General features: G+C 39.5%; 1 protein-coding gene across 1 annotated transcript in view; it reads left to right on the top strand.

Moving 5' to 3' along the window:
* Positions 1-25,439, top strand: part of myo3b (myosin IIIB) — a 316,686-nt gene that overhangs the window by 52,570 nt on the left and 238,677 nt on the right. The window contains exon 7 of the mRNA XM_008119035.3: positions 11,710-11,775. Within this exon, the coding sequence (XP_008117242.1) occupies positions 11,710-11,775 (66 nt within the window). The remainder of the gene's footprint in view (positions 1-11,709; positions 11,776-25,439) is intronic.

Raw genomic sequence — 25,439 nt, 5'->3', positions numbered from 1 at the left:
GCAACGTCCTAACAGCAAAATTACATTGTCTAAGCAACTATGTATTCTTGTCAGGGCCAGAGAAACACTGGATCCATTTGTCTTTCTCTGCTGTTTGCCTGTCCTATGCTTTGCATACATGCTGAGAGTAACAGAAGGCTCAAAGCACAACATATTAATTTATAAGAAAGACTAGCTGTGCCCTGCCACGCGTTGCTGTGGCCCATTGGAATTGCACTGAATAGCTCCGGTTTTTGGGTTTTTTTAGGCCCTGTGGAGGTTCGTGACATGATATTTTGTGGTTTCAACCTCGAGGCGTGGATGATGGATTGTGTTGTGAAATTTCGAGGTTGGGGAGTGTTTAGTTTTGTTGTTTTGCTCGGTGCCAGGATTCCATCACTCTTTTATATATATAGATAGATAGATGTGGTTTGATGACAAGTGAGAAATCATTCATATCACATCCTTGCTGCTGTGCTGTGGGAAGCTTTAGAAATTTTAGTTGCCTTTTGAAAAAAAGTGGAATGACCAATGGGAAACCATACAGTTAAGTATTCAAAATCTATTGCATAAAACCTGATAATTAGAAAGGCCGTCTAGGCTTATTCAGGTATTTGTCAGATGAGCTTCTCCTTCCTACTATCTGTAGGATAATAAGAAGCTACAGTAGAACTAAAAATGGTATAGACAATGACAGAAAGATTATGGTTTGTAGATGTCAAAACACAACTACAGGCTACAAGCACCCTAACCTTCCAGAATTCAGTGGCCCATGGATGGCAGGGGAAAATGTCAAATGCAATCTAGCTGGTGTTTAGAGATGCCATTTTTCAGTCCTATACCAGTTCTTTTCATATGGTGCTCATAACAGACTGGCTTATGATGTAAACTGGCTTGTTTACTCAGATGTAATCCTCAGATGTAATACACGAGAGTGTGGCTTTACAGGGCACATTTACTTAACATCCAACGTCCCACTGTGTCCAGTGTGGTTTACAAGCCTAGTTATCACATTGTACTGTTATAGTGCTATTATTCCACTTTAACTGCCATGACAACATTCTGTGGAATTCTAGGATTTGCAGTTTCATGAGAATCAAAAACTTTAAGGCTGAGAAATTTAAATGCCTTTTGCTAATTCCCAGTATTCCATATGATGCTTTCACTGTAGTTATTAGAATGACCTATATATATAAAAGAGTGATGGCATCAGGGCAGCGGACAAAACAACAAAACTACAGGCCCCCCAACCTCGAAATTTGACAACACAACCCATCATTCACGGCTCTAGGTTGATACAACAAAAAGAAAAGAAAAATAAAGTCCTAATTACAGGGAGATGAATAATAGTTTTTATCCAATTGCTGCCAGTTTGAAGGCTAAGCTCCGCCCACTTGGTCTCCTAGCAACCTACTCAGCCCAGGGGACAGGCACAGTTAGGCCTCACTTAGGCCTCTTCCACAGATTATCAGATTTTAACTGGATTATATGGCAGTGTAGACTCAAGGCCCTTCCACACAGCTATAATCTTATATTATCTGCTTTGAACTGGATTATCGTGACTCCACACTGCCATATAATCCATTTCAGTGTGCATACTAAACATAAAGACAACCATACAACAGACATTCAATACCACCACTACCTCAACAATTTCTCACCAACGCTATCAGACAACGCCACAGCAACGCGTGGCCGGGCACAGCTAGTATACTATAAAAGTATAGTGTGATAGTGTATCTCATTATTTCTGTAATTTGTATATTGCATTTTTTCCAATGTGGAACCCACATTTTAAAACGGTTAGTCTGATTTTACATTCATAACTAATGCAGGATCCTGAATACAGTTTACTGTGGATTAGAGCCTGCAAACTACATTTCAGTGACTGTGTTTGGCTATGTACAAAAATAGAAATATAATCTGCGTAGTCTCCCTTAATGTTGCCAACTTCTAATTCATTTTTTTAAAAAGAAGTCATGTGGTGATTTATAAACTGCATCTTGAAAACTCGAGTATTTCTTGCATAATTTTGCAACTGAATTATCTATTGGAATGGTTTCTTGCTCATCAGTATGGCACCTGCCAAAAATTGCTCAGTGCTGGAGACTTGCCAGCAATTCCTGATTAAACATTTGTTTTTAAAAATCTGTTTGATATCTGTCCTTTTGCTCATCTCTCAATCCCCCCCCCCCTTTTCTTGCTATTTCCTGTCAGCAGTTGCTTTGGAACGATTTTGTTCTGTTTGTTTCTCAAAACCTTTTGACAATTTTACAGAAAACGTAAATGTGATAAGTAGCAAGAATCACAGCTGTTGTAAGGGGAGGAATAGTGTGAGATGAGAAAGAACGCAAGAAATCCTTTCTGCCATTTCTTTCAGGAAAGGGAAAAGAGAATATACGGTATTTTAAAAAGAGCAGGAGTATGAATAACAAGAAGCAGAAGGAGCTTCTTGAGTAATCTATACACATAATAAAAGTGAAAATCTGAATGTGTGTATATGGCACTCCCTCCCAGGACATTGCAGGTTATAGCAAGCACATCCCAGAGTTCCGTTCTCTCTCCATTTGCATGATCCCGCCCACTGCCTCTCCCTTAACCCTTTCCTATGGCACACAGCAAACAGAGGAATTGATCCGCAACTGAATAGACTAGAAAGAATTAATCATGATTTATAGGACTTGTAGGGACTGGGATTTATAGTTCAGCTGTAATCTAAGACCACTCTGAACCCCACCAACGATGGACCTGGAACTAACTTGCCACAGAGACCCAACATGTCAGATTTGCATACTGGTGGGGTTTGGGGTTGACTGACCTTGACATTTAGGAGTTATAGTTCACCCATATTCAGAGAACACTAAACCCATCTGATGACAGATCTGGACCAAACATGGCCAGCTGGGAATACTGGTGGACTTTGAAGGTGATTAACCTTTATCTCTGGGAGTTATAGTTCACCTGTATTCTGTGAGCCCTCTGAACCCCACCAATGACAGATCTGGACCAAACTTGGCACACAGATCCAACGCTGCCAACTGTGAATACTGGTAGGCTTTTCGGGCGATTGACTTTGGCACCAGAGAATTATAGCTCACCCATATTCAGAGAACCCTGAACCCAGCAAATGATGAATCTGGACCAAACTTGACACACAGACTCAACTGGCCAACTGTGAATCCTGACAGGTGTTTCAGAAAGATTACCCTGGGAACCAGGAAGCTGTAGTTTACCCTTATCCAGAAAACAAAACCCAACAGATTTGGACCAAATTTGGCACACAGACCCAACATGGCTACCTGTGAATACTGGAGGAGTTTTCGGAGGATTGACCCAGATTTTTGGGAATTGTAATTCACCCACATTCTTATGCAAATTCTAATGGGAGCATTCATAAAAAACAAAAGCACAGACTGAGTTTTTTTCTAAGATATAGTGTAACGTATGACCAAACTGATATCACCTCACATTCAAAAACAAACAAGGCCTTTTCAAATAACCTGGGCATTGTTTGGTACGCAAGCTAGGGAACTTATAATTGTAACCTACAGTTACCTACACATAACCAACTATGAATTCTGGAGATATATCACTGGTATTCATGCATAACCCACACCACACCCAAACATATATGTAGAATCATAGAGTTGGAAGAGACCTCAGTCCAACCAGTCCAACCCCCTGCCAAGAAGCAGGAAAATCGCACTCAAAGCACCCCCGACAGATGGCCATCCAGCCTCTGCTTAAAAGCCTCCAAAGAAGGAGCCTCCACCACAGTCTGGGGCAGAGAGTTCCACTGCTGAACAGCTCTCACTGTGAGGAAGTTCTTCCTGATGTTCAGGTGGAATCTCCTTTCCTGTAGTTTGAAGCCGTTGTTTCACATCCTAGTCTGCAGGGCAGCAGAAAACAAGCTTGCTCCCTCCTCCCTAAGACTTCCCTTCATATATTTATACAGGGCTATCATGTCTCCTTTCAGTCTTCTCTTCTGCAGGCTTAACATGCCCAGCTCTTTAAGCCGCTCCTCATAGGGCTTGTTCTCCAGACCCTTGATCATTTTAGTCACCCTCCTCTGGACACATTCCAGCTAGTCATCATTTCTCTTCAATTGTGGTGCCTAGTTTCCAACAGACCTTGCAACTTCTGACGATGCCTGCCATAGATGTGGGCGAAACATCAGGAGAAAATGCTTCTGGAATGCGGCCATACAGCTCAGAAAATCCACAGCAACCCACTGAGCAGGAGTGTTGGTGATACAGATGACTGAGCAGTCTCTCATTCATAAAATTGCCATATGTTAAAGTTGACTTGATAGCAGTTAAAAACAACAACACAAGCAATGATATGGCCATGTGTCTCATCATTATGGATGGCTAGTGTTCTCATTTTTTTTAAAGAAAGAATTGTGCCATATTTTGCTTTAAAAAACAAACATTAAGTTCAAACAGGTGAAATCCTAGCAATTGTTGACATGTGGACTATCAAATTGTCTCATCCCAAATCCCTTTGAGCAAATTCACAGTAGGCTACTACCTGGCTGTTCTGTTTGTGGAGTCTGCTCCTTGGCAGGTGTTCACATTTAGCCGGTAATTTCTTCCCACTGGAAACAAAGTGGTTACCTCCGATAATGCATCTGTTCATTTGGAGGTCCGGTAGGATTTTTTTTCATGAGAAAATACATTTCTAAATTGATTAAAGAAACAACAAAGGATATTTTTGTTTATCAAGTGTATTTCTCAAGATTTTACCATCTAACACTCACAGCCAGAGAGGTATTCCAAATCAATGCAGCAATTTCCCTCCTTTCCACTGTTGCCTATTGTAAATCTATTAACTGTGGTCTGTAATTAGGCCCACAGCTTAACCCAAAGGACAAATGTGTCCACTGAACCGTAGCATTGGCCTTGATGGTGAAAAAAGGCCCCATTTGGTTTTACCAGCTGTGACTTTGGAGGCAAGCTCAATGACAGACAACACATAAAACTCAATAGATTAAAATGTTTCCAGATCAGTACATGCCCAAGGGGTGTAATGTGGTCCAAACCACAACCAAAAATAAAATTCATTTCTTTGGTCAGAGGACTTGTATTTTCTTCTTTTTCTTGCTATTTTGCTTTTTGGAAATGAACAAATAGGAAGATTAGAGCCTTTCTGTAGGATTTATTTTATTTGGGCACAAAGGCACACCTCCCTAAACAGCATCACCTACAGCACTGGGTTGTTGTATGTCTTTCGGGCTGTGTGGCCATGTTCCAGAAGTATTCTCTCCTGACGTTTCGCCCACATCTATGGCAGGCATCCTCAAAGGTTGTGAGATATGGATAAACTAGACAAGGAAAGGAAAAAAATATATATCTGTGGAGAGTCCAGGGTATGACAAGAGTGTCAGTTGGAAGCCAGCATTAAAGTTTCAGTTAATCACCCTAATTAGCATTGGAAAGGTTTGTCTCTTGCCTGGGGGGATCCTTTGTTCAGTCATTAGCCGTCCTTGGGTCTCCTCTGCCCTCAGAGTGTTGCTTCCCATCTACTGTTTTGATTTTAGAGTTTTTTTAATACTGGTAGCTAGATTTTGTTCATTTTCATGGTTTCCTCCTTTCTGTTAAAGTTGTCCACATGCTTGTGGATTTCAATGGCTTCTCAATGGCATGTGGACAACTTTAACAGAAAGGAGGAAACCATGAAAATGAACAAAATCTGGCTACCAGTATTAAAAAACGCTTGTGGATTTCAATGGCTTCTCAATGGCATGTGGATTATCCTTTCAAATGGTAAATTCCACTACAATCCTTCAGGTGCAATGCAGATATGTATAAAATCTATGGTAGAATGAATGGCATAAACCTTGCCAGTCCCCCTCTACACTGTCCTATATCCCAGGATCTGATCCTTGATTATCTGCTTTAAACTGGATTATATGAGTTTCCACTGCTAAATAATCTAGGATAAAAAAAAACTGGGATCAGATCCTAGGATATAGGAGTAGCGTGAAAGCGGTCTCCATCTTCAACCAATATCTGAATGTTCAATTCATGGTCAGATTAAAGAACATGTGGTACTTTAACAGAGTCTTGGTTCCTGTGGGAGAAAGAAAGTATATAAATAAGCAAACAAGTAAATTTGCATCTCTCCTCCAATAACATCTTCTACCTGCTAGTTCTTGGGAATGATTTAGCCTCAGAAGCCCACCTCAGGAACCTGAAACCATTGTCACTGTCACTATCACCGTTATACAGTACTGATGCTGGCCAGGCTAGCAGCATTTGAAGTTTTTCCACGCCCAAGAATGTGTCCACTGATCATATGTCATATGATGGGCAAACAGCTACTGTATTCTAAACACTATGGAAGAAGGATGAGGAAAACACATTCTGCCCTTGAGAAACTGGATAATTTCCTTGAAGGACTGACACCATTTTGTGCTGATGTCAGATACCATCGCGTGTTCAGAACAATAATCAATCCATCTATTGTGTCATATTTTTGTACATAACCTGAAGGGGCTGAAATTCTTCCCTTTCTATGAGATAAATGAAAGACAGCAAACATTAGCTATTTTAAAAGACTACAGGAACCCTGTTTAGGAATACTGCTTCTTCGGGGGATAAAGGAGCAGCTGGGGCATCCTGATAGGAGGGTGACATATGGCCAGGAGTCACACTTTTCCCACCACTGTCTATCATAATATTCAAAGGGATAATTAGAATATATCTGAGCAATGACAGAGGCAATTGATTCCTTGTGCAAGACTAGAAGAGAACAGTTTAATGTAATGTAAGTCACACAGGATCACACAGTGACAATGGATCACAAGCATTTCCTATTGTTCAAGATTCAGTGTCACAAAACAAATCTTGCTATACTCTTGAAACCTGGTCAAATGGAATGGATGCGCAGCCACTGGTTGTATTTTACATATAGGAAATAAAACTGCTTGAAAAGTAAGGGCAAAGATGTTGCTCCAAGGTGGATATTGAAGTTGATAAGAGATTATCATTAAAGGATGCTGATGCAGCCAGTTATTAATGTTATTCCATCATGTTGATAGAAGGACATGGTATCAAGGGGCTCTCACCATTGTGCCATAGTCATTCTTTTTTAATTCTGCTTATCAGCTTACAAAGAACAATAATAAGAAAAACCCTGCACTTAGGCATATGATTTAAAGTCACGACTCAAAAGGAAACGAGGTGGTGAAAGAAGAGGAAAAACACAAATTCGGGGATGAATTATTTCTTATAAAGAAATGAAGGAAGCTGATGAAACCATTGATCATATCCTTAGATGCTGTAAGAAAATCGTACAGACAGACTACAAACAGAGGCACAACTATGTGGCCCAAATGATTCATTGGAATTTATGCCTCAAGTACCACCTGCCAGCAGTAAAGAACTGGTGGGATCACAAACCTTCAAAAGTATTGGAAAATGAGCACGCAAAGATACTGTGGGACTTCCGAATCCAGACTGACAAAGTTCTGGAACACAACACATCAGACATCACAGTTGTGGAAAAGAAAAAGGTTTGGATCATTGATGTCGCCATCCCAGATGACAGTCGCATTGACGAAAAACAACAGGAAAAACTCAGCTGCTCAGGACCTCAAGATTGAACTTCAAAGACTCTGGCAGAAACCAATGCAGGTAGTCCCGGTGGTGATGGGCACACTGGGTGCCGTGCCAAAAGATCTCAGCCGGCATTTGGAAACAATAGACATTGACAAAATTACGATCTGCCAACTGCAAAAGGCCACCCTTAGCATTGGAAAGGTTTGTCTCTTGTCTGGGAGGCATCCTTTGTTCAGAGTCATTAGCCGTCCTTGGGGCTCCTCTGTCCTCAGAGTGTTGCTTCCCATCTGCTGTTCTGATTTTTGAGTTTTTTAATACTGGTAGCCAGATTTTGTTCATTTTCATGGTTTCCTCCTTTCTATTGAAGTTGTCCACATGCTTGTGGATTTCAGTGGCTTCTCTGTCTAGTCTGACATGATAGTTGTTGGAGTGGTCAAGCATTTCCAAGAGACAAACCTTTCGAATGCTAATTAGGATGATTAACTGAAACATCAGCGCTGGCTTCCAACTGACGAAGGACTCTTGTCACACCCTGGACTCTCCACAGATATATATTTACCTTCCTTGCCTAGTTTATCCATGCCTCACAACCTCTGAGGATGCCTGCCATAGATGTGGGTGAAACATCAGGAGAGAATACTTCTGGAACATGGCCACACAGCCCGAAAGACATACAACAACCCTAAAATGTGTTTGTGTTGTCTAAATTTACCCCCACGTATGAGATTTGTATGCATCGCAGCTGGCTCTCCAATTCAGGTGGTGCTTGGAAGGTACTTAGTGGAACATGGGCCTGAGCTTTAATGTCAGTGAATATAACCTATCACATTCCTTCCTAATAATAAATGTGATAAATGATGCCTATCCTGCAAGTATTTTGTGTTTTTCTTTCTCGTCTAATGTTAGTGTTACACCAAAAGAGAAAAGTAATAATACATTCAGCTCAGATATCATGACAAACTGCTATGAAATGGGATAGCTGAAATGCTTTTGAATAGACACAGATGAATAAAAATGGTCCATTTATTACAGAGCTATTATATCTTTACTATGTTTTGATTTATTTTGAGTGTGTGTGTGACAGAGAGAGGGAGGAGGGAGGGAAGGAGAAAGAGGGAGAGTACACAGATATAAGTACATCCACACACAGAGAGGAGAAATGAAAATCAAGCTACTCTTTGCTCCTTGACATTGCTCTAAATTAGGCCATATTTATGACACATATCCCCCCAAAGCTGTTTTAAAAGAGTACGATTTTGTTATATATTAATATGAATTAAATGTGAGTTATATACTAGTACAAAAGCTCCGAGGGTGTTTCTGTTATGTACTGCTGCTGGGTTATGTGCTTTCTACTATTTGGTCATCAGCTAGCTATCAGCTGTTTTCATCCTCTGTGTGGAATAAGGTCATAGCATTGTGGATCTGAGTCCCGGTGGCGAAGTGTGTTAAAGCACTGAGCTGCTGAACTTGCAGACCAAAAGGTCGCAGGTTCAAATCCCGGGAGTAGAATGAGCGCCCGCTGTTAGCTCCAGCTTCTGCCAACCTAGCAGTTCGAAAACATTCCAATGTGAGTAGATCAATAGGTACCGCTCCAGCGGGAAGGTAACAGCGCTCCATGCAGTCATGCCGGCCACATGACCTTGGAGGTGTCTACGGACAACGCCGGCTCTTTGGCTTAGAAATGGAGATGAGCACCAACCCCCAGAGTCAGACATGACTGGACTTAATGTCAGGGGAAAACCTTTACCTTTACCTATTGTGGATCTAAAAATCCCCACTCTGTGGAGGAAATCTCTCTTGTTTTTGGATCCAACCGTGTGCCCTGTTTACATGTTATTAAACTAACTGATCTAACAAGACACATTTTAGTGTTTCAGCAAGATTGCAGAAGAAATTGGATTTTCTGTATTGTTTTAGCCTGTGGGTCTTGGCAAAATAGGCTTGTCAGGCTGGAAGTCTTGTATTTTTTGAAATTCCAGGGTGAAACCAGGAGTGGAGTGTCGCACCCCAGACCTGGAGCTATCTATGACCAGAGCATCACATAAGAGTCCAGAGTAAAGGCAAACAGTTTATTGTAAAAAGCACACAAAAGATATATAGTAAAAAGCAGGAATAAGGAAAGAAGGTATAAAATCCAAAAAGTCAGCAATCAAATGTTTCTTGTAAATCCCAAAGCAAGGCAGTTCAAGAATAGTCCCCAAACCCAAAAGCAACTTGAATCTGATAGGGAACTGGAAAATATAGATATTCATACATATGTTGTATGCATATTGAAAGGTAAAGCTTTCCCCTGACGTTAAGTCCAGTCATGTCTGACTCTGGGGGTTGGTGCTCATCTCCATTTCTAAGCCGAAGAGCCGGCGTTGTCCGTAGACACCTCCAAGGTCATGTGGCCCGCATGACTACATGGAACGCCGTTACCTTCCCGCCGGAGCGGTACCTATTGATCTACTCACATTGGCATGTTTTTGAACTGCTAGGTTGGCAGGAGCTGGAGCTAACAGCGGCCGCTCACGCCGCTCCCGGGGTTTGAACCTGGGACCTTTCGGTCTCCAGCTCAGTGCTTTAACGCACTTCACCACCGGGGCTCCTGTATGCATATTAGAAGCACTGAAATGAGGAAAAATCAGACTTTTTGTGGGTTAGATTCTTAGGGATGCACAAGCTGGCGGGACAGGGAAGAGAAGGGAGGCCTGTTATCTATACAGTACATTCCAGTGCGAGATGGTCCCTGGTATGGCTAATGGAGGGAGAGTGGACTTCTCTCCCCTGACAAGTCAAAATAGGCCCCTGATTGATGTCTGTATCTGAACCCTAGTTATCTCGAACTTGCTGCAAACTGCTTTCAGAGTGTCTTAGATAGGAAAATGATGAGACATGCATATATATATATGCCCTGTGTATGTAGAAAAGGTAAAATGAGCTTTTTATGATGTGTAAAGTGATGTAGTGATGATGATACGTATGTAGAAGTATGTTCTTTGTTAGTCGTATCCTGAAAATGTATAAATAAAGGAGGACAGCCCTTCGTCCTCTACTCAAGTGCCTTTTGGAGCAATCCACGCTAGAGTCAGTTCCAGTTGGTTTTCCTTAAACCATTCCTTTTTTGAGCCTCCCAAAAGGATTTCTTTTGGTATTATTTCTCCTATCGGCCACAACAAATCCATAAGGAAAAATTGAACAAGGATATACAACATGAACATGGAAAAAACTCCCAGAATACTTGAATCCCAAAACTAGGGCAAGAACTAGAGAACCCAGGCCTGACTGTAACTTAAAAGCCACATTGCCTGAACTGAAAAACAAGGAGCCCTTAGGGCCTAATATACAGACATGAAAGCATGATGTCTCTCCTGGAACTTTCGCTTCCCACGGAGGCATGTTGAGAGGCGTGTTGATCTATGAAGCTGGCTATCTGCTTGAATTTGAAGGCAAGCCTTCTGGTTTAGGTCAATGTCACTAGTTGTGTTTCCATGATACTTTCTCATTAATTCATCTTCACTAGACTCCTTATCTGGAGAGGATGATTCCTCCCATGAATGGCCTTGAAGGCCTGGAGGATCAGAGGCAATTATATTCTCAGGCCCATCTGTGCCTGTGTCTAAAGCAGTTTCACTGTCTGGCTCTGCATGAGAATGGCCTTCTGCATGAGAATAAATCCCAGGGTCTGCATCAGAATAAATGCCAGGAATTCCCACAATCCCACCATCAGTGAACTCATCAGCGCTACAACATGGGGTTCCTGTGATATCAGAGAGCTTATCCTTATGATGTCACTGAGCAAAGGTCAGTACTGACACCAGAACTGGGAATAATAGGGATAAATGGGCCTTTTTGGTGTGCTGATATTGATATGCACATATACATTTAGCTCAGAATGAGTAGAAATGGGTGTTCTTGCTTTAAAGCTACCTTGCGTTCAAAAATAAAAAAAACGTTCACCATCTTCAATGCTGGTCTCCTTGAGATTTATCATTCTGCTTGGAGAAGAGAATTGCAGGAATTCCCTGACCCTTCAGAAGGCTTCAGAATAGCCTGGCAACCCTATACAAAATGGAGAGATTTGTTAGTAGCCTGTTTGGGAGCGGTTACTGCTGGACAACAGTAATTGATCATCTGGTATGATTTATTTCAGCTACTCTCATATAATGTTTGCATTTTTCAGAAATCCCCCTCCTACTTTGTTCCAACCGGAAAGCTGGTCCAGAGGATTCAACCACTTCATCTCCCAGTAAGTAGAGTCCCTTTCTGCTTTTAGCTGCTTACTCTGCAAAATGCTGCAGAATGATTTGTGGAAAACCTTGAAAGCCACATTTTTCCTAGCTCAACAAGAATGCTTTTTTAAACTTTCATTTACATTAGAAAATAGCTCGGCACAAATTGTCATCTTTCATGGTTTTGACAACAAAACAGAAATCTAACCCATTTCGCATATGTTATGATCTACTCTTGAAATAAGTTCATTTATCTCAACTCTTTTGTGCTTCTATTTTTCCTTATTTATTTGTTACATTTATGTCCTAATTTTCTATCAAATGAAATCAGTATTAACTGATTTTTCTATGAGCTGGAAATAATATCCTTAGGAGAGGGACAGTCCATGAGACTATAACGTAGTCTATACAGCACCACTCAACACTAGCAATATTTCTAAAATGCTGTTGGTTCAGTTGTGGTTCATACTTTAGTTTGTACTTTATGTCAAAGACGAGCAACTACAGAGGGGCTGGGGTGGAGGACATTTTTGGTCAGACTTTTTACATTTTGGAAACGAGACCTGAGAAATCTTCTGATGCTCATGTCCTAATTTCTGACTGCTTTCCTAGCAAACCGAAGAGGTTGGAGTTTGATATTTTTAAGACAAAGTATTTGGGAAGTATTCTGGTTTTTTGGGGAGGGATATGTGTGGGAGAGAGTGGGCACTTTGAAGGGTACAGCCACCCCTTATTTCTGTGACTGGATCTACACTGCTCTATGTCCCAGGATCTGATCCCAGATTATCTGCTTTCAACTGGATTATACAAGACTAGACTGCCAGATAATCTGGGGCTCCTTCCACAGAGCTGAATAAAATCCCACATTTTTTGCTTTGAACTGGAATATGTGTTAGTGTAGACTCCAATAACCCAGTTCAAAGCAGATATTGTAGGATTTTCTGCCTTGATATTCTGGGTTATATGGCTGTGTGGAAGGGCCCTAAAATAAGCAGATAATCTGGGATCAGATCCTGGGATATAAGATACTTTAGACCCAACCTCCGTTTGTTGAATAATAGGTAACCTACAGAAAGATGGACTAAAACATTTGACCAGCTGAAGCAAAGAACAAGATGGAGTTTTCTTTGATCCATTTACAGAAGTCAGCCAGAGTGGCAATGAATCTTACTGGATTACAATTCCTCAAAAATCCCTTGAACCTATCCTGTATACAAGAAAATTACAAGAATTTTAGCCAAAATGCTATTTATTTTGTTTTTTAAAATATTCATTTACTGTATATACTCGAGTATAAGCCTAGTTTTTCAGCCCTTTTTTAAAGACTGAAAAAGCCCCCCTCGGCTTATACTCGGGTGAGGGTCCTGGTTGGCTTATATTTGGGTCAGCTTATACTCGAGAATATATGGTACATTTATTATTTTTCTCTATTATTATTGGCATTATTACATTTATTATTTTTCTCTATTATTGTTGCTACTATTACATTTATTTTACTTTATTTTTATTTTTATTATTAATACATTTATTATTTCACTCTGATCTTATTATTATTATTGCATTTATTATTTTATTCTATTTATTATTACATGTATTATTTTCCTGTATTTATTAGTAGTAGTATTACATGTATTATTTTACTCTATTATTATTAAAAGGATGCATATGCACATTTACATTGAAGAAGATGAGAATAATGATTTGATCAGAGTTGGACAGTCTTATCTTAAATTTGAGCTTTATGTAAATATTCAAAAACATTTAACCTACTGATGCTTCAATTAATGGAATTTTAGTGGTATCTATTCTTATTTCTGAAATTTACCACCCTCGGCTTATACTGGAGTCAATGTTTTCCCAGTTTTTTTGTGGTAAAATTAGGTGCCTCGGCTTATATTCGGGTCGGCTTATACTTGAGTATATACAGTATATTCATAAGCAATGTAGGTGGGATTATTTGACGCTTTTTCCTCTGGACATTGTGAGAGGCCAAGAATTAATGGCTAAATCATATCACTTGGTGAGCTTCCAGGCTGGAGCAGGGACTTTAATCCAGCACATCTTCTCCTCCTGCTGGAGAGCACTGAATAAACTGGGGTTTTGTTTCTTTCTTGTGGCAGGGAACAACCTTAGCTTATGGAAACATTTGCTACATTCTATAGTCAGTAGTATCATTTTTTAAAGATTTTTTAAATTGTTGTTTGTTTTATCCCACTCCCACTGTCCCACGCTCCCCTCCTTATACATACACTTTAGTATCATAACCCTTGAATACCAGCTAAAGAACATGATGGAAAAACTTCCTTGCTCTCCTTTTTGTAAGCAACTGAAATGTTTGGAAGCTTCTGTGTTTGTAAGACTAGACAGCTCCTCATATTTATAAAAGTAACCAATGTGTAGGAAGAAAAATACACACAATTACACCAGACAGCAACTTATATGACCTCCATCCAAGGTGGCCATGGCCAATGATATGAGTTTGTGGGATTTGCAGTCCAAAACATTTGGAGGGACAAGGTACCTCATCCTGATAATACAGCATAGCAAGTTTGTTTCCATGAAGACATAGCTATTACAGCAAATGTTAAGATGCCTGTTATAGATACTCAGACACATTCAGCCCCCATAATTATGCTGAAAATTATAGAACTATGCAGCACAATTTGAAAGGTTTTTTTTTATTTTCCTGGTTTGAAAGTGTTATTCCTGTTTAATTGTATGGTACAGTAGAGTCTCACTTATCCAACATAAACGGGCCGGCAGAATGTTGGATAAGCGAATATGTTGGATAATAAGGAAGCATTAAGGAAAAGCCTATTAAACATCAAATTAGGTTATGATTTTACAAAAGAAGCACCAAAACATCATGTCAGGCAACAAATTTGGCAGAAAAAGTAGTTCAATACGCAGTAATGCTATGTAGTAATTACTGTATTTATGAATTTAGCACCAAAATATCACGATATATTGAAAACATTGACTACAAAAACGCGTTGGATAATCCAGAACGTTGGATAAGCGAGTGTTGGATAAGTGAGACTCTACTGTACTTACTTTGAAAGTAGTTGTTATACTCCAGAAACTTCATTTTCGTGGCTGCCACAAACTACATATGTTGAATTGGTTGAGACTTGATAAGATATTCATTGAAAAATTATAGCAAAATGTGCTGCAGGATGTCCCACAAAAACAACGTTTTTTGCAGTTTAATAAACTTTTTCCATGTTTTTATGATAGAACTAACTAGGGAATTACATTTACAACCCAGGAAAAAAAATCATTTAACGGCATGAGTGGCCGCTGTTAGCTCCAGATTCTGCCAACCTAGCAGTTCGAAAACATGCCAATGTGAGTAGATCAATAGGTACCGCTCTGGCGAGAAGGTAACGGCTCTCCATGCAGTCATGCTGGCCACATGACCTTGGAGGTGTCTATGGACAATACCGGCTCTTCGGCTTAGAAATGGAGATGAGCACCACACCCCAGAGTCAGACATGACTGGACTTAACGTCAGGGGAAACCTTTACCTTTTAATCTTTTAAAAAATCTAGTGTGCACCGATTCCATGTTGGGGGAATCCAAAATCTTGTCAGCAACCAAAAACCTCTTTATGGAGTCTGAGGAAACACATCAAAGAATGATTGTGTTTTGAGATGTGGCTATATTTGGCTATTTCAAAACGAACATTGCTCATTCCCATGGAAATGTATCTCCTAGCTTTATGTGTAAGATGGTTAGAATTATAGGGGAGCTGAAACAGCCCCGTGTTTAGGGTGGGATGAATGAACCATTGCACATTCATCATTATACTACTGAGATACCACTGGATAGGGAAAAGTAGGAGTAACAGTTTATACTCAGGAAACAGCCCAGGGGATTGACAGTGTGTTAGTCACTGGTTTGAGTATGATCCAGGCTAAATTTAAAGTAGAAGGGTAAATAAATGGTTTATTTGGGAGAGTTTAATGTTTTATGAGTGAGTACCTATAGTTTAACTGGTATTTGACTGTTTGTTGGGCGACTACTTTGAGTGGCATAGACTTCATGTACAGTAGAGTCTCACTTATCCAACACTCGCTTATCCAACGTTCTGGATTATCCAACGCATTTCCGTAGTCAATGTTTTCAATACATTGTGATATTTTGGTACTAAATTCGTAAATACAGTAATTACTACATAGCATTACTGTGTATTGAACTACTTTTTTTGTCAAATTTGTTGTATTACATGATGTTTTGGTGCTTAATTTGTAAAATTATAAATTAATTTAATGTTTAATAGGCTTTTCCTTAATCTCTCCTTATTATCCAACATATTCGCTTATCCAACGTTCTGCTGGCCTGTTTACGTTGGATAAGTGAGACTCTACTGTATTTTGTTTCAGCAAAGGAGTTGGTCCCTCATATTGCTAGACAGCAGTCAAACCCCAAAGCTGTGGTGAAGCTGGTATGAACCTCTATCTGTATCTTATAAATTATACTTCTGGAAAAGAAATGACTGCAGTAGTCACTATTTCCTAGCACTTTGAGGTGGACACGGAAAATGTTTAAGACATCATTAAACTAAAAGGGTTACTGTTAAATAATTGTAGGTATCTATCTATCTTTCCTCTTCCTTTTCTACCTTTCCTTGAACCCAAGAAGCTGTTTTCAAAATGTATGACAAGCAGTGAATCATTGTTTATTGAGGGGTTGGTTTCCACTTAAAAAGTTTTTTTTCTTTAAAAAAAAGAGTGGGTAATAAAAGCATCAGGCTGTACAGCATTGAACTGTTCAGCCATTAGTGATAATTGGCTCATTTATATGCATTAGTTATGCATTTGTCAATGCCTGACTTGTGACAGCTTCGCTTTGATAAATTAAAGACAGTGATTGTAACACGTCCATTCTGCCTTTTATCCCCATGTTAGGACCTTGCCCGATGTTCCTGTCGCCCTTGTGATGAGTAGTTGACTTTTCGATAATTCCCATTATCTGCCTCCTTCCTGATGCCAAATGTCATTTGCATAATAAGCGTATCTGTGGTCCAGACCTCTGTTGTTACATCGAAGGGAGTGTGCATCTTCAGACAAGTGTATTTTGAATTCGGCTTAGGACTAACAATGATCTCTTCCCTGGCTAGCCAATCTTTTTAGCGTATTTCGTACAAAGCTAGTGCTTTGCTCCAGATGTCTGTTTTCCTTCCACCACAACCCACACCAAAAATTTTGTAATGTATATAAGTTTAGTTCAGCAGGTTCTATTTATGTATACAGTAGAGTCTCACTTATCCAAGCCTCGCTTATCCAAGCTTCTGGATTATCCAAGCCATTTTTGTAGTCAATGTTTTCAATATATCGTGATATTTTGGTGCTAAATTTGTAAATACAGTAATTACAACATAACATTACTGTGTATTGAACTACTTTTTCTGTCAAATTTGTTATATAACACTTTTGTTTTGTTTTTATATTGTTCTGTTCGGGCTTGGCCCCATGTAAGCCGCCCCGAGTCCCTTCGGGGATATGGGGCGGGGTAGAAGAATAAAATAATAATAATAATAAAAAATTTATTATGACACAGCAAACAAGATAGATATGCTGGATTTCATATCACAAAATCACAAGTCGAACACTTCCCAAGTGTCTAGGACTGTGTGATGTATTTTCGGATGATGCTCTCAGATCCCAGCAGGGTGGCCTTTTGCAGTTGGCAGATCATAATTTTGTCAATGTCTTGTTTCCAAATGCCGGCTGAGATCTTAGGGCACGGCATCCAGTGTGCCCATCACCACCGGGACCACCTGCACTGGTTTATTATTATTATTATTATTATTATTATTATTATTATTATTATTATTATTATATAACATGATGTTTTGGTGCTTAATTTGTAAAATCATAACCTAATTTGATGTTTAATAGGCTTTTCCTTAATCCTTCCTTATTATCCAAGATATTCACTTATCCAAGCTTCTGCTGGCCTGGATAAGTGAGACTCTACTGTAGTTATAAAACAGAGTCTTGGTCAGGAGCTATTTTTAGTAGCTGAGCACTGGATAAGATGCCTTGACCCACCTAATAGTATAGGCAAATCTAGAGGTCATAATGCTCAATGCCAAAGACATTGTAAAACTACAACTACAACTCCCAGGATTCAATAGCATTGAGCTATGATAATTAAAGTGGTGTCAAACTGCATTAATTCTACAATGTAGATAACACCCTGAGACCCTGATTTGGTCACTGTGCTCTTTTCAGACAGGAGTACAATATATTTTGTACTGTGATAACTTAAACTAGAAAGTTTTCTTTAAAAAAAACACACACAGCAACTAACCATCCTAGGGTAGTTTTACCCAGACTTCCAAACTATATGAATATTAATACAGCATTAATCTCATATTACAGCAAATTCTTGTTCATTTAATTTGAAATCTTGAAATGAAGATCAAGTTGCTAGACCTTGAATTCTATCCCACAGTATTCATTCTCTAGGAAAAGAACAGAACTCCCAAGCTAGCCTCTCTCAAGCCTGGTAAAATGGAGATATTCAATTAGCTGGCAAGTGCTTTGAAGTTCAAAACTCTTTTAAAAGTTTTGCTCACTTTGAAGTACTGAACTGATAAAAGGCTTTGCTAACTGAAACTGGACATTTCTTGATCAAATGTCACTGCAAAGAAGCTGGCTGAAAAGGCACATTCTAGTTTATAACTATCCAACTTTCCAAAAGACTATTTCCTAGACACTGAGTCAAAGCCAGCTTCATCACAACTATGCTAGATTACATTGGTAGACTGAAAAAAGTGATGACATCTCATCCAAATACACAGTCCTTGGTCTGAATTTGGAGAAAAATTAGAGCTACACATTGAGGCAGTTTGAATTCTGAAATACTCCAAAATCTGAACTTGTCCACATGAGTCAATGACATATGACATTTTTTCTTTCTGATGGTCCAGTGCAGTTAAACTATGATGTACAAAATTATTCTTAATACTAGCTAAACCCGGTCATGCTTGGCTGTGGCTCAGTATGATATGTAATGAATGTGTAAATAATAATAGTATTATTGTGAACATAGATTCACCGAGAAAACACATCATTCAGCTTCAATTCCCTGCTTTGCGTTGCTGTGTCTATGTGGAATGAAATGAAAGGAAGGGAAAAGAGGGTTTTTTTTAACCAAAAATAATTTTTATTGTAAAGCTAGTGGACTGTCTATATTTTTGCTTTGTCCATTTTCTGCATAAACATTTAACTCAGACGGTTTACCACTCTGAAGCATACGACATATATTTGCCCTTGAGAGAAGCCTCAAATTTCTATCCACACACTTGCAAAGATTGCCCCTGCGCTTTTTTGATAGTCACTGCGAATGCAAGGCATATTGGTAATTGTAATTGTTTGTACTCGAATGCCATGTCAGTTGGAATGAGTGGGATTCCCTGGGCAATCATCCCCCACTCCTGCGTGTATGTAGAGTTGCCCATAATAAATAATAAATAATAAATAAAACTTTATTTATACCCCGCCACCATCTCCCCGCGGGGACTCGGGGCGGCTTACATGGGGCAGAGGCCCAAACAACATTGAACAAAACATAGGCAACATAATACAAATCACACTATAAAAAGATAAAACAGTAATACAATATGTCAATTAAAACAAAAATACAGGATAAAAAATTGCATTTAAAACACATAAATGGTAAAATCATAATAAAAACGGGATAGATTATTAAAAACCCATGTTGGGTCTGTGTGCCAAGTTTTAATCCAGATCTGTTGTTGGCTAGGTTCAGTGCACTCTGGATAAGGGAGAACTACAATTCCCATAATCAGTGTCAATTCCAACATACCACAACAGTTCAGTTGGTCATGGGGCTTCTCTGTTCCATTGTTGGTGGTGGTCACAATTTCTCTGGATGTAGGTGAAATATAACACTTAGAAATCAAGGTCAATAGCCTCCTAACTTATCCAGTATTTTGGGGAGTCTGTGTGCCTTGTTTTGTCCTGGTCCATCATTTGTGTGGGTCTCTGTGGTCTGTTGAAGTTGGAGCTGAATCAGATGAAGGTACTGCAAATCTCATCATTTGTGGTCCATCCTCCTCCCATCGGCACTAGAATGTGAAGTGGGTAGTGGAGTGTCTGTGTGCTGAATCTGGCCCATGTCCATCGTTCGTAGGGGTTGCAATCGTCTGTGGGAGCTGTTTCGGGTGAAGGTGCTACAAATTCCATCATCCGTGGTCTGTCCTCCTCTAACCACAGCAGGACATAAAGTGGTTCATGGGGGGCTCTGTGTGCCGGGTTTGGTCTTGATCTGTCATTGGTGATCCAATGTGGTCTGTGGAGGCTGAAGTGATTGTACGTACTGCATATCCCATCAACCGTGGTTCTCCCTCCCTCAAACTAATTTTACTCCAAAAACACGTGCATATTGGAATGCAATGTTGTGTCAAAATTTCAAGTTAATCAGCCACTACTTTTTGAGTTCTGCGTGCACAAATATACACAGGCTGTATTTTTATATATAAAGATTGTGTAACAGAGACATCAGAAGAGCTGCAAGGCCAAGAACAAGCCATGAGAGTAAAGACAAAGATCCACCCAGACGAAAAGTGGTCTTCCCCTACATCAAGGGAACTACTGACCGCATTGGGAAGCTGATGAAGAAACACAATCTACAAACTATATGACCAAAATATGAATATATTATGTGTAGGTATGAATGAGAGAAATGAATGAAAGCTAATAATTTTGAAAACATCAGTCTGTAGATTAAGACCTGCAAACCATTAACTACCTGCTTGCTGAATTGCAATTAAAAGTTGCTAATAAGACCTGAAATAGTTGGCCTGTCTGGTAAACTGTGACAGTGATAAGAGAAATGTTTACATCAAGTTAAGGAAATGTTTACAACTATTAAGAAGGAAGTCAACACATAGCTGCTTGTGTTTGCTAACACCAATCAAGCAGAATCGACATCTGGAGCCAGGATATTCCAGGGTGGAAGACATCTATAATTCATTTACAACTTTGGGGACAACATCAGCAAAATATTGCGATATAAGTGTCCTTATGACAGTCCAGAAAGTGTGACAGACAGAGACGCTGTTCACCCGCTATGCTCCGCTCCATTGGGAAGGAGAGATAGTGTATGTGTCAGATCTGCTATGGGAAAGCGGGATTCTGGTCAATTTTTGGGGCTTCTTTTTCTCATGGGAAGAGAAAGGAGTGTGTTGGAGATTTTGGAGTTTTGAAGTTTTGGTGTTTTGGCATTTTGGAACTACAGTAGAGTCTCACTTATCCAAGCTAAACTGGCCGGCAGAAGCTTGGATAAGCGAATATCTTGGATAATAAAGAGGGATTAAGGAAAAGCCTATTAAACATCAAATTAGGTTATGATTTTACAAATTAAGCACCAAAACATCATGTTATACAATAAATTTTACAGAAAAAGTAGTTCAATATGCAGTAATTGTATGTTGTAATTACTGTATTTACTAATTTAGCACCAAAATATCACGAAATATTGAAAACATTGACTACAAAAATGGCTTGGATAATTTAGAGGCTTGGATAAGTGAGGCTTGGATAAGTGAGACTCTACTGTATGTGTTGGCAGGCAGCAGTGGAAGCTGGGTCTGGCCTATGCAGGTGCTTCTTCAAGGAGGGAGAAAGGATATGGTAATATTTGTGTGCATGAAGATGGATGCATGTTGTGTGTGAATCCTGAGTGTAAATGTAACCCCCCCCCCTTTGTTTGTTTGTTAGGCAATGTAACTGTAGATTGTTTGTGAATCCAATATAGTTGCATAGAATCTGTATGTCTGTATGTGTAATGTCATTCTTTGTTGTTCTGTAAATGTTCTGCTATACCTCTCAGACTGAAATTGCAATAAAAAGAACCTATGCTTCAAAGTTATTGATACGTTAGTCATAACAACTGTCTACAGGCCCACCAAGAAAATCCAACAAATGCTACGTTCAGAGAAGGACAAGATGGATCCTCTCACCTCTGCAGGAGTCTACCATATACCATGCAGCTGTGGACAAGTCTACATAGGGACCACCAAACGCAGCATTGCCCAGACACGAATCAAGGAACATGAAAGACACTGCAGACTCACTCAACCAGAGAAATCAGCCATAGCAGAGCAATTGATGAACCAACCTGGACACAGTATATTATTTGAGAAAACAGAAATGCTGGACTAGTCTAATAACTACCATGTCAGACTACACAGAGAAGCCACTGAAAGCCACAAGCATGTGGACAATCCCAACAGAAAGGAGGAAACCATGAAAATGAACAAAATCTGGCTACCAGTATTTTAAAAACTCTGAAATCAGAACAGTAAATAAAGAACAATACTCTGAAAACAGACATGAATTAATCAGGGCCAGCTAACACCTCTGAACAAAGGATTCCCCCGGGCAGGAAGAAGCCACGCCTTGAAGCTGGCAAGGCCATTAATGCTAATCAAGGTGATTAATTACAACATTCACACTGGCCTCCAACAAACAAGAGTTCTTTCTCCCACCCTGGACCTCCCACAGATAAATAAACCCCATTTGCTTAGTTTTCCAATATACCTCACAACCTCTGAGGGTGCCTGCCATAGATGTGGGCAAAACATCAGGAGAGAATGCTTCTGGAACATGGCCATTCAGCCTGGAAAATGCTCAACCCAATGATTCTGGCCATGAAAGCCTTCGACAAGTTTATGGGCATGTGGTGTCTATAAAACAGAAATGAATTTCATATTAGACTTGGGTCTCATCTCTGTGCTACGTAATGATATATGCAACAACTTCCTGCATTAGACCCAGGTTGAAACTCTCCTTTTTATATATTTACAGTGTTTTTACCCTTGTTCGTGTGCATTTAGCATTACATTTGTCCTGCTTTTATGTGGTTTTATCAACTTATGCATCTGCTGTGCTTTTCTCTGCTGAGCAGATTGTGTCTTTGGATTGTAATAAAGATTGATTTAAAACATAAATGAATTTCATATTTAGACTTGAGTCCCATCTTTGTGCTATTTCATGATATATGCAATACAAGTATTCCAAAATCTCCAAAATCTGTAATCATAATCATCATCATCATCATCATCATCATCATCATCATTTAATTACTTATTAATCGCCCTCCATCCAAGATGCTCTAGGCGATTTACAAGATAAAATTGTAAAGGATAAAAACATACATACAAATATTGATAAAATTAACATAGATCAAAAGCTCTAGTAAAGAGCCAGGTCTTGCTTGGTCCCAAGCATTTTGGATATGGGATACCTCTACTTTTGCTACTAATAAGCAACTATATAGTGTTTTTCGGAGAGTACCACCTGCTTTGCAACCCACCTCTTGTTTTGCACAATGAAACGATTGGCTTGAAGTCACTTGAAGTCACTGATGCATTTGAAGACATCCAGTCTGGAATATGAATGGAAGTGTTGTCAATGATTAACATATAGAGTTGGGATTTTTCCTCAGGATAGCCGTTCCGTTGTTGTGAGTGGTGCAATTCCCAGCAGTTGACACTACTTTTGTGAGTAAGAAAACATAATTTTGGTCCAAAGTACTGCAACAAAATGTTGTGAGGGTCTATATATTGAATGAATACGGCCACAGACCAGGAGTTTAAAACATTAAAAGCAGAAAGTCCAAGATATTCAACCATCCTAATCGGCTTCATATATGACACTTAATTAAAATCTGTGGAAATAGATATTAAAATGAGTTGGTTAAAATATCATCCACTAAAATCTTCCGCAATCTATCTCTTTAATTTTATGGCTGCAGCACACAATTTAGCCACTCTAAAAGTGTGTGATGAGTCATGGGCCATGTAGTCCCGTTCCTGGCACTGTTGTGCTAGATGAGGAGGAAAACTGGGGTTTCTCACCGTTTCAGTCAGAATTGGAACCTTCCCAGCCAGATTTGGAAACCTTGCACCTGCAAGAGATTTGTCTTCCAGAAGTCTGTCAAACAAGCCCTGAGCCTAAATCTCCTACGTTTTCTCGCCATGAGTTTTGTAAACAACAGAGGGGAGTTCAAGCAGCCTCTCGCAGGAGTGCTAGGATAGCTGCTAAGCATTCAGCTGATTAAGTCTGCTTTCCATGAGAAACTTTAAGGAGTCACACATCTGGACTCAGAGAATAGCTTTCGTTTCTGGTTCTCCAGAGAACTGCTCTTTGGCGGGAAAACGAGACCCTATTTAGGGGTTTTACCCACAAAGGGATCTTGCGGAGTCAATTCGTCAGCTACCGGAGTAGCGTGTGTGGACAGCTACTCCGTTTCCAAGCCTCGTTCCTGTTTCAAGCCTTGTTCCCGATTTCAAGCCTTCGTTTCCAGCCTTGTTTTACTCTCCGGATCTTGCCTTGTTTTCCGGACCTCGCCAAGTAATTCCACGGATCCTATTCTTGCTCCTCGTTTCCTTGCTGCCTCGAATCAAGCCTTGTGTTTCAAGAATCAAGTTATTTTCTAGCCTTGCTCAAGTTCATGGACTAAGGACCTTGTCATCTCCCCTCACTTGCTTGGCAAGTGAGTGTTTCGGTTATTGGATTACAACTTTGGACCTTAATATTTCATATTGGACATTGCTTCTTTGGACTAATTTTGACCTTTCCTGAAAGGTCTACTCCTGGACTAATTCATACGCTTGCTTTTATTAACTTTACATATTTCCTTAATAAAGATATTAGATAGATTCTGGCCTCTGTGTATGGTTATTGGTGCTCTGCTGCCTGGGTCGTGACAAAGTGATCCATGATTCCCTATAATCTATTGGATGGTTTAAATAATATTCATTATTTCTGCAAACCAACCCTGCATTAGTGCTGATGGCATAACATTAAATTTGGCCAAGGTGAAGGATTTCCCGAATATCTGAATGTCTAGATTGGGTTAGTTACTTGTTGAAATAAACAACAACATGCTATTTTTAATTTTTAGGTAGAGGGTATGTATTGAACAATGTCCATGCCATAAGTAGAGGCAGATGTTCCTTGACACTGGGAAAAAATGTTCCACTCTTTAGTCCAGTCCATTGGCCCCACTTCATTTAGTCCTGTCCTCGACTTATGCACAAGTTCAACTAATACATGATAATATACTTTGCTCTCAAATGGAGATGTTGCTTTGAGTGTATGTGTGTGTGTGTATTTATGCACACACTTTAAAGCATGTAGAGCTAGCCCAGATTCCTCCTCTTGCTGTTAGTTACAATTGCCATCATCATCATCATCATCATCATCATCATCATCATCATCATCATCGTATTACCGTATTAATATTTCTCAACTCTTCTAATGATATTGGTAAGCTGGAAGTCCAAATGAGTTGTGAGTGGAAAGAGATCCCTATCTCTAATGGGATGGCTCTCAAACAGGCATTCTGCACATGGTAGAATAGATAGGATCCATGTTAGCAGTTGTAACATTAAAGCAAATACTTGCAACCATTGAGATAATAATCCTGTCCCATGCAATAATTTAAAGTAGTACAAATTAAGAATGCAGCAGAATGTGTTTAGAAAAATGGCCAATTGTATTAACATTCTTTGCCTTGCCATGTTTTCTGGAGGTTTCAAGGAGTGAATATGTTAGGAAAGAGGACAAATACAATAACCTCTATTTACACTACCTAACCAAATACTAATTTTAATTAACTAAGCAATGAGATTTTCAGG

The sequence above is a fragment of the Anolis carolinensis genome, chromosome 1, assembly GCF_035594765.1.
Source record: "Anolis carolinensis isolate JA03-04 chromosome 1, rAnoCar3.1.pri, whole genome shotgun sequence".
Classification (NCBI taxonomy): Eukaryota; Metazoa; Chordata; class Lepidosauria; order Squamata; family Dactyloidae; genus Anolis; species Anolis carolinensis.
This window is presented reverse-complemented; position numbering and strand designations above follow the sequence as displayed.